Source organism: Ruditapes philippinarum, unplaced genomic scaffold, assembly GCF_026571515.1.
Source record: "Ruditapes philippinarum isolate M1 unplaced genomic scaffold, ASM2657151v2 ctg19120_1_1_1_1, whole genome shotgun sequence".
NCBI classification, from domain to species: Eukaryota; Metazoa; Mollusca; class Bivalvia; order Venerida; family Veneridae; genus Ruditapes; species Ruditapes philippinarum.
In genome coordinates this window covers 1-11,162 of record NW_026863694.1, presented here as the reverse complement: position 1 = coordinate 11,162, position 11,162 = coordinate 1, and the positions used below count along the sequence as shown (strand labels likewise).

Sequence of the window (11,162 nt, the reverse complement as noted above, 5' to 3'; positions counted from 1 at the left end):
AGTACCAACCAGGGTCTTGATAATTATAATCTTGCTATAAACCAAGTTTGATTATAATATCGCATTCAAAACTTTTAGTTATTGTCCAAAAACATTTCCATTCTTTGCTAGGTCACATTGACTCCCGCGTTCGAAAAGCAATACCAATTGGGGTGTGGTAGCTGTAAAAAGTTGCCCCGTACTTCATTTCAGTTTTGTTATATTTTCCTGGTACCGCTCAAGCCGGTGCTAGGGGGCGTGAGGGATGTTGCACTTACTTATTATCCCTCATGTACATAATCAAACTGAGTCTGCAATTTTTATGTAATTTAGTTGTGATTAATGCTTCTGAGGGATCACTTTGTTTCCAGATTATTACTTAACAACAGCAGGTGTCAAGTGCTGTTTGGCAGCTGTTAAAATTTGCCCTGTTCTTCACTTCAGTGTTGTTATATTTTTCTTGTCCTTCGGAATCATTGATGCCACAACTTTTATTAAGAATTGAGTACCACTCAAGCGCGTGCTAGGGAGCGTAAGGGATGTTGCACTTATTCATTATCCCTCATGTACAGACTCAATTAAACCGAGTCTGCAATTTTTATGTAATTTTGTTGTGATTAATGCTTCCGAGATATCACTTTGTTTCCAGATTTTTTTTCTATTTATTGCCTGGTCACCTATTCTCCGGGGGTGCAAAAAGGTTGCTATATACCAAGTTTGATTACACTACCTCATTCCAACCTATAGTTATCATCTAGAAACCATGAATGAGAAGGACCGACCAATTGACGGACCAACGGATAGATGGACCGACTGACAGATCGACAAGCTGACTCCTATATATCCCCCCTAAACTTCGTTACAATTATAAAATATTACAACAAGGGCAACATTAAGCAAAATACGCCTGTCACAAAGGCTTTTGACAGAGATGTGGGAATTGTAGATATGCATATAGGAGATATGTTCCGGGCAATATCGGGAAAATATCTGGATATTTTATCACCACAAGTGAACTGACCTTGCAAGTATTAACCTATATTACATGTGTCATGACAGTTATCATTTGTGCTACAATCTATTAATAAATGGTGACTAAATTGTCCCAATACACAAACTTTGACCTCTCTATGTGACCTTGAGTTTGGTAGCAGGGACTGGGATTATGTGCGTAATAAGCCATTTACATTGAAATCCCCCATGAATGTAGACGTTTGGCTCCGAACAAGCATTTTTCAATGACCTCTAAGTGTGACCTTAAACTTTAACCTAGAGACCTGGTTCATGCACGTGATACTGCTTCTCAAAGTGGTGAACATTTCTATGAAGTTTCATTTGAATCCCACCATGGGTGGAGGAGATATGCTCTGGACAAAATTTCTATATTTTATCATCTTGAGTGGCCTTGACCTTGCATATATGAACCTAAATTACATGGTTCACACCATTAGTTATGAAAATGACCATTTGTGCTTCAATCCCTCCATAAATGATTACTTAATGGTATGAATACACATTTTAAATTTTTATCTGAACTTTGATCCCTATGTGTGACCTTGACTTTAGACACAGGGACCTAAATTTTTGCACAAGACACTTCCCCTACAATGGTGAACGTTTGTGCAAAGTTATATTGAAATTCCTTTTATGCATGTAGAAGTTTTGCTCCAGACAAGCATTTTTCAATGACCTCTTAGTGTGACTTTTGACCTAGAGACCTTGTGTATACGGCTACACAAAATTTTCTATGCGTGTAGGGAATATGCCCTTACAAAATTGGACGTTGTCCCCCCCCCCTCCAAAAAAAGAAAAGAAAAAAAAGGGTGCATAAAAAGATGTTCTCTCTATATATTGCATGAAAAATTAGTCAAAACATGTTGCAAAGTTAAATCAGTGAATATTCAGGGGTTTCATTAAGACCCGGGAGCCGGGTGAATCACCCGGCAATTTCAACTTTCTACCCGGCTATTTTTGAGCCGTAAAGGTTTGTATACAAGACAAAATTAAAATATGATAAGTATTAGAAAAACATAAAATGTTTTGTGGAATTTTCAGAGAGTATTCTCGGCAAAAAGCTTTGCTGAAAAAAATGCCGACGCGCGCAGGTGATGGTACCTAAACTACGAAATGTTCGCACTTTCGCGCAAAGAACGTTTTGCTCGCCGTTATTTTCCGCAATTGGGAACTTTTCGCTATTTAATATGCTTTTTTGAGTCCGTCGTCTGTAGACTGTACACGAAACTAAACGCATAAAAGATGGCGAAGAATAAAGCCCAATTGAAATTGGACACGTTTTTCACAAATAAACGAAGTGAGTAACACTTGGAAATAAATGAGTTCCACATATACACTGCACAAAGCGCCATTAACAAATATAAACCATGCTTGTAAAGTTGCACTATTATTCGGACGATCCGATTTCGGATTGAGTAAAATCCGACGCATACATCAACAGTATCGGACATAATGTCCAGTGCTTCTCAACTCCGATAATTTTAACATTTCAAAAGCATGAACCTTTCATGTGTAATAAACAGTTTCCTTTACATTACACACAGTTGTCTGCAAACGATCTTTTACCGACGTACTCTCAGTATTCTGACTTTTTTTCTGTCATGTGCGGTTATTTATACGTTGAAGTTAAAAATATTTGACCTCATTCAATAAAAAATATAATGATAAGTTGAATTTGTTCTGCTGCCACAGACTATTATTTATTAAAAACATCAATTAAATTCAGTGCAGATATATAGGAAAATGCTTTGATATTTTTCCTTTAATGTGCTGGCATGACTTTGATCTTATTTTTTTTAAATGTCGATTTAACTACAGTTTGTATGGTGTTTGTTGACACATCATGTCATGTCTACCAGAGGAATAAAATATAAATTTAGCCTAATTAATGCAAATATTAAATGATTTTTTTCTTTTGTGTTCTTTCCATTAATGAAATAATAAAAAAACAAAACACTCAAGTACAGTAGATTATTTTTTGTTTAATCTTGGCTTATTATGCCATTCACAGGTATTCACAAACAACAATTACTGACAGATGTGTAACTAAGTGCATTGTTTTTAAATATTTCAGAAACTGATGACAATTCATATGATGATGGTACAAGTACAAAGACATCAAAGGTTGAAGCAACACCTAGTTCAAAACATTGTGCAACACCTATTGCTTGTATGAAATAAATAAATAGATAAATAAATAATCTTAGATAAATAAATAAATAAAATAAATAAGTAAAGTGTATTAAATCAATACTTTTTCACCACCCATTGAAAGTTTTATTGCCTAACTTCCAATCACCAATCCTCTGGGTAAGATATCTATACAACTTTATACCCAAAATCAAACTGGGTCTGCTATTATAATTCTTGGCTGTGCTTGTAAATGATCCACTTTTTTATTTTATTAACTATTACAACTGACTACAAAGGATCAGCTTCTCTGATTATATTTGTACACCTGTTTTGAACCACTGGTAACCTCACTGGAATGCAGACAAGCAAGTACATTGTATGTTTTATTTTCAGGTGATACGAAAGTTGACCAGAAAACGGGGGTATCAGTCTCACCCGATTCGGACCAGCCATCTACATGTACTCTAGGCAGCAAATCTAACTTACCTGACAGTCCTACACCAACAGAAATAATCTCACTGATAGACAATATGTTTTCAGGTGCCAACATGTCCACCAGCATGACAAATGTGTTTCATCTAATTGTTGTAATTTGACCAAAAATGAAAATAAAAGACTTGTTGGTAAAAAATTTAAATTTCAGCATGGATGGCTGGATATGAAAGCTTCACACTGTAAAAAAACTGGAATTTGGTGGCCACTTTATGTAGAAGGAGATGGTCTATACTGTATTTTGTGCAAAAAACATGACTGCTTTAATCCACAGAGTAAGAACAAAATATTTAACAAAGAGGCTAGTATGAGGTTTCGTGCTGAGGCATTGACTGATCATGTCAGTACTCTACAGCATAGAAATGCCATTACTGCTGAAATGCTACAAATACATGCATCGTAGGCCTTCGTTCCTACTAAGCTAAAAGGGTATCCTGTTTTCAAAAAGAAATTGATTGTAAAGAAAAAGTGTCTAATTCCATGCTTTACAAAGTATTTACAATCCTGTACTGGGTGGTAAAGGAAGAAATTGCTAACAAGAAGGCTTTGCCACTGATAGGTCTTGCAAAACAATTAGGACTTGATGACCTAAAATATTTCCAGTATGAATCAGCTGGATCGCTTAGAGAAATGTTTTTAACACTAGGTTCAGCTGTTGAAGATGTATTACTTGAAAAACTTAAAGAGGCATCACATTTTGGTATTTTGATTGATGAGGTAACTGACATCTCTGTCTTTGAGCAGATGGTGACATTTGTGCAATTTTTTGATAAGTCTGACAATGAGGTAAAAGTAGCACTTTTGTCTGTTGACAACCTGCTAGAGGAATCTGACTCAGCCAATGCACGAACTATAACAGATACTATTGTTAATACTCTACAAGATTTTGGACTAGAATCTTCTCGTTTGTCTTCATTAGTAACTGATGGAGCCAGCGTCATGACGGGAAAGCAAAATGGTGTGGCTGCAAAATTGCGACAAGAGGTAAATTCTAAGCTTATAAACATACATTGTATATGTCATCGTCTAGCCCTAGCATGTACTGACACTTTAGATGATGCTGCATTTTTTAAGCAAGTTCAGCTGTGGCTTGTTCAATTGTGGAAACTATTCGAACACTCTGCGAAAAAACTGGCTGTTTACTTTAAAGTTCAAACAGAAATTAAAAGTCTGAATATTAGCTCAGGTGAGACACAGGCAAAGAAGCGACTGAAAAAGGCCTGCCAAACTAGATGGCTTTCTTTTAATAACTCTGTACAGGCACTGAAGAAAGAGTATCCATCAGTGCTTCAAACATTGAACAAGCTTCAAGACACTGATTCAGCTGCACTAGGTTTATTGATTAAACTGAGAAGTTTCAAGTTTGTGAGTGCTATATACATTCTTGCCAAGGTGTTGCCCCATCTTGACAATCTAAGCAAAACATTTCAAGCAGGCACTGTGGCTCTGTCACAAATACTCCCTAGCGTTCAGTACACAAAGGACAAACTTGATGAGATTGTGGAAAACATGTCTCCTGTTGAAGAGTTATGTGCCGACCTTAAAACTGAATCTCGTCTGAAAATGTTGGACATGACAGTCACTGAGAAAAATAAAACTGAAATGCAAAACATGTGTAGCAAATATGTGAATGCACTGAAGCAAAACATTGATGCAAGGTTTGTGGAATCTGCACCAATATTAAATGAATTTGGTGTTCTTAATCCCGCAACATTGCCAAAAATAAATGATCCCATGTGTTCAGGAATTTCGAGAAAGAGATGATATATTATTGATTGCACATACTTTTATCTTGATGAAGATGAAATCATGGCCGAGTGGGGTAAACTGAAATATGACATTCTTACATGGAAATCTGTTGATAAAAATGTGTTTCAAAATGATGTCCTGAAAAAGGTGGCAAATATTGTATTTTTCTATCCAAATTTGAGCTCTGTAGCCGATATTATTTTGTCTTTACCTGTTTCGAATGCTTGGCCCGAAAGAGGGGCAAGTGCTGTAAAGAGGATTAAAACTAGAATGAGATCTAGTTTGAAAAATGACATGCTCCAAGTGCTTAATATGCAAGTGTCCATTAATGGGCCTAGATGTGATGATGGTGATTTGGACTGTATCATTAAAAAAGCTGTCTGTATTTGGTTAAAGAAAACCAGGAGAAAGTTGCCAAAAATGCTGCAACCTCGTCCCTTATGACAAAAACTAATTCTTTACATGAAATCACATGTGTGTCTGATGCAGGTGTGCAAACTGAACCCTTGACTGTTGAAAGTGTGATTTCACGTGAAGAATTAGCAACACTCATCAGGGACGAAGTTGCAGCATACGACAAAGCTATTGGTTTTGAAGACCTCACTAGTACATCTGATTCTGACTCAGATTACATGCGAGTTTGAATCAGATGCACAACTATCATAAATAAACTGCAATGTAAAACATATGTGTTATTGTATTTTTACCTAATTTAATGCTACAGAATGGCCTTAAAAAGGTCCCAAAATATGCTTAAATGCATTTTTGGCCCGGGGGGCTTCGCCCCCCCCCCCGTCCCCCTACCAGGGGCGTTGCCCCTTGGATCCCCGCTGGGGGAGGACCCCCAGACCCCCCTCCTACTTTTAGAAATTACCCTTCTACTTTACAACTTACTGAAACCCCTGAGTGATATATATTGAAATGCATAAATAATCTTAACACATTGTAGTAAACTGTTATTTACAAATCCAATATCAATGACATCAAAAAGAAATAGATACCACTTTAAACTACCTTTCTACACGCATTTTACACAAGAACAATAAATTGTCAATGAACATGTATTATACACTATTCTTTCTCATTTGAACCATTTTAAACACAATAGAGAGATTCACTATAAAGTATTCTTTCTTATTTGAACCATTTTAAACCCAATAGAGAGATTGTACAGCATAATAAATCCATGCTTTAAATTTAAAAAAAATCATGGCACATTCCAGGATAGACTTCAGTGCTTCATTAACACAGGACTCTGATGAAGTTCAGGAAATGTTTTGTGAACATTGTGATAAACATGGCAAGCAATATGTTCCGGTTGAAGGATTTTGTGAGGAATGTTTTGATTACTTGTGTGTTACATGTCTGAAATTCCATAAAAGATATATGGACTCCCATACTATCAAGGATAAGGATAACATGCCACAGGACTTCTGTCAAGAGAAATGTTCTATTCATCAAGATGAATTAGTCAAGTTCTATTGTCAAGATTGTAAGAAATTGACCTGTACTAAATGCAAGATTCAAAACCATTGGAGCTGTAGTAGGGTCAGCTATTTGCCAGCTCTAGTTCCCGGGATTGAAAACAGTCAAGAAATCAAAGAACTCACTGAAAATCTTGATGAGATAATGAAAGATTTGGAGAATACAGAAAAACATGTGTACATAAACATGAATAATGTTGCTTCACAAGAAACAAAGATATTAGATAAAGTTACAAAAAAGAAAAAAGAAATACTGTTAGTGTTTGAAAAACATCAGAAAGAAATAATTCAAGACTTTGAGAAGGAAATAGAAGAAATCTTAAAAAGACTTAAACAAGGGAAAAAGGAGAAGATTGAAAAAATACAAGAAAATCAAAGGAAAGTAGAAAAGTTATTAAACAATGAGGAGAATGAAATAAAGAAGAAAATTGAAATCATAAAAAAGAATGACGAGAAAATTTTGAAGACCATTGCCGAAGAAACCTCAAAAATGAAAACAAAACTAAACACTATATCAACAGAGTTGGTGCATCATCAAGGTACAGATCGAAGATGTCAACTGTTTATTGTTATGAAGAAGGGGCAGGAAATCATTGAACAATTGAAACCAGATGCAGATAAACACTGTAAAAACAATTCTATTCATTTCTACAAAGTTGATGCACAGCTTCTGAACAGAATAGAAGATTTTCCAACTTTTAAAAAATTTTTTTAATTTCAAAAAATCCCAAAGTCTGAAGAAAAAAAGAACTGCTAGTTTTTACAAGATAAAAAAGTCACACATAGCTCTCTTTTAATCTTTTATGTTTTATTATCAGAAATGTTTTCTAATTAGTCATAAAGACAAATCCAAAGCAAAAGTTATTTTAAAAGGAAATTTAAAAAATAGAAAATTCTCATATGAAACAATAAAACCTGCTTTTGCCCCCTTGGGCTTTTTTTCAAAAAGTTGACAAAAACAAAGTTGCTTAAAATTTCCTTTTAATTTGGGGAATAAAAAGGGACGGGAAAAATTTTCCTAAAAAAGTTTTTGGGACAGTGCCCAACACGGGAAATTTATAAAGGAGGTAATGTTTTTAAATGGTGTTGCCTATAGTGACAACAAGCTTATAGTTATCTTTCACCAGACCAAGCAACAGTGAAGATACTTGATAGATGTCCCAGGGAAAGTTTTTAAAGATTGAAAATCTTTAATAAGACACAAAAACAATTGGGAAATTTCTGTTTGTTAAATCCTTCTTTACTTATAATCAGTGCAGACAACACTGGTCATAATTATTTAATTAAACTCAAGCGTGTGACAGGTTTAACGTTTAAATGGGAAAAAGTCAAAAACGCCATTTTACAATGGGATAAGAAACCAGCTCGAAGGGCTTATCAAATGACTGTAGATAGATCAGGAGAAAGTTTTGTATGTTTTGGAACTTTTTTGTAACACAAATATAACAACAGTTAAATTCACCCTGACCTAACCAAGTTCGAAAGATTCTAACTGGATGAAGAACAAGGAATAAATAGACCAGTGGGTGTGGCATATTGCCAAAATAAAAACAGACTGTATGTGAATCAGCATGGTGGAAACATTATAGTGTATGATATAACAATGGAAAACATATAAATATTCCTATCATTTCATATCTGAATAACACAACAAATAACAGACTGAAGTTAAAAATATTTCAAAATAATTTTTTCAAATTAAACAGCTTTGATCTATATATATTTTTGCAACAACCCATACATTTTAAATTGGTTTATGTTAGTATGGTGCTCCACTAGAAGAGCTGACAACCAAACTTTGAAGTCAACCATTTTTTTCAAAATTTGCTAAACATGTTAAATGAAGTATGACACTGTGTTCAAAAGAAAATAATAACAAGATATGTTTGTAAAACATGTATGCCCCCTATCGGCAGCCAATAAGTCATGTGATCAGGTTATTATGCATGACTTCTGACCCAGTGAACAAACAATTAATTAGGGTTATCTAGTATCTACTGGTCATGTGCAGCAATTTAAGCTATTACAAATCTTACCAGATAATATATGCATAAATTTTATGAATCATGTAGGCCTCATTAATGACAGCCAAGTTGTTATATTACATAAGACCTTCAAATGTGTATACCAAAAGCATTTTTAGTTTAATATAAAAATATCAACCAAGGTAACTTGAGTTGTTGAGTTATTGGTCAGAAACCGTCATTAAAAACAAGGTCAATATGACATTGACCCCTTGACCCCAAAATCAATAGGGGTCATCTACTGGTCATGACCAATCATCAAACAAAGTTTGAAGTTCCTAGGCCTAAGCGTTCTTTAGTTATTGATCAGAAACTTTTTTTACCTACAAAATCAATGTGACCTTGACCTTAGACCCCTTGACCCCAATATCAATAGGGGTCATCTGCTGGCAATAACCAATCACATACCAAGTTTGAAGTTTCTGGGCTTAAGCGTTCTTTAGTTATTGATCGGAAACCGTTTTTACCTACAAGGTCAATGTGACCTTGACCTTTGACCACTTGACCCAAAATCAATAGAGGTCATCTGCTGGTCATGGCCAATCACCATGCCAAGTTTGAAGTTCCTAGGCCGAAGCGTTCTTTAGTTATTGATCAGAAACCATTTTTACTCACAAGGTCAATGTGACCTTGACCTTTGACCCTTGACCCAAAAATCAATAGGGGTCATCTGCTGGTCATGACCAATCACCATACGAAGTTTGAAGTTCCTAGGCCTAAGGGTTCTTAAGTTATTGATCGGAAACTGTTTTTACCTACAAGGTCAATTAGACCTTGACCTTCGACCCCTTAACCGCAAAATCAATAGGGGTCATCTGCTGGTCATGACCAATCACCATATCAAGTTTGAAGTCCCTAGGCCTAAGGGTTCTTTAGTTATTGATCGGAAACCGTTTTTACCTACAAGGTCAATGTGACCTTGACCTTTGACCCCTTAACCCCAAAATCAATAGGGGTCATCTGCTGGTCATAACCAATCACCATGCCAAGTTTGAAGTTCCTAGGCCTAAGGGTTCTTTAGTTATTGATCGGAAACCGTTTTTACCCAAGAAGTCAATGTGACCTTGACCTTTGACCCCTTGACTTCAAAATCAATAGGGGTCATCTACTGATCATGACCAATCACCATACCAAGTTTGAAGTTCCTAAGCCTTAAGGTTCTTTAGTTATTGATCGGAAACCGTTTTTGCTTACAAGGTCAATGTGACCTTGACCTTTGACCCCTTTACCCCAAAATCAATAGGGGTCATCTACTGGTCATGACCATGCACCATACCAAGTTTGAAGTTCCTAGGCCTAAGGGTTCTTTAGTTATCACTCGGAAACCATTTGGTCTACGGACCGACAGACCAACGGACCGACGGACCGACAAGTGCAAAGCAATATACCCCCTCTTCTTCGAAGTGGGGGCAAAATTAAAGTTTTTTTTACAAACATTTAAATTTCATATATTCTTAGCTTTAAGATATTATTATTTTTACTTTAAAATAGAGATTGAAGTCATGGAAAACAATATCATTCTGGATGAAAATGAAGACAATCACACAAGATAATCAAGAAGAATATAGAATATTGAACAGATTTTATACAATAATTTGAATATATTATATTAAAGGCTGGTTTCATTCTATACAATAAATTCTTTTAAAGGCTGGTTTCTTTGAGATACTAAAAGCAACTGTGCAAGAGTTCAAAATTTATCCAGGTAGATCATGGGTAATGCATTATCTCCCCTTTGAAGAGTATTCAAATAGGCTAGAATCACTTGTCAACTACATTGAAATTGAGGGGTGTGGGTTCAAACCAAGCTAGAAGGGGCAACTTTTTTTCCCCTTTATTTATGTATCTCTCAGATCCCTTATGAAAGAAAAAAATGTTTGGTTTTAATTGTATAATTATTGTAGGAATTTATCTGCCAAAAAATGCCAAATTTAATAGCAAGTATGATACCAGATATTTTCAAAGTTTAATAAAACAAATACTGCAAATATTTGTTCACATGATATGTAATCATTAAAATATATGCATTCATTTCTTATTGAAAAATTTGACTTAAACTTATAGAAAATAAATTTTCAATAGCCTCCCATTATTAACATGAAAATATAAATTCGTTAATATCTTTACCAATAATGCTTTTAAGAACTTACAATATTGATAAATCTTCATTTAAGCATTATATTTATGATATAAAGGCATACAAAAACTGAGTTACAGGATCTTTAAAAACAAAATAGAACTGAATGGTTCATAAAAATTGATTATTTACCCAAGCGGCATAATTACT

The 11,162-nt window shown here is 35.0% G+C and overlaps 1 protein-coding gene across 1 annotated transcript; it reads left to right on the top strand.

Moving 5' to 3' along the window:
• Window positions 1-6,506: 6,506 nt before the first annotated feature.
• Window positions 6,507-7,566, top strand: LOC132723044 (E3 ubiquitin-protein ligase TRIM33-like). The gene has a single exon (XM_060707711.1). It carries the CDS (start codon window positions 6,577-6,579, stop codon window positions 7,564-7,566), a length of 990 nt encoding a protein of 329 aa, XP_060563694.1. The 5' UTR covers window positions 6,507-6,576.
• The last annotated feature ends 3,596 nt before the right edge of the window (window positions 7,567-11,162 follow it).

Coding starts and splice junctions, on each gene's coding strand:
- LOC132723044 (XM_060707711.1), top strand. CDS start 6,577: ATGGCACATTCCAGGATAGACTTCAGTGCTTCATTAACACAGGACTCT.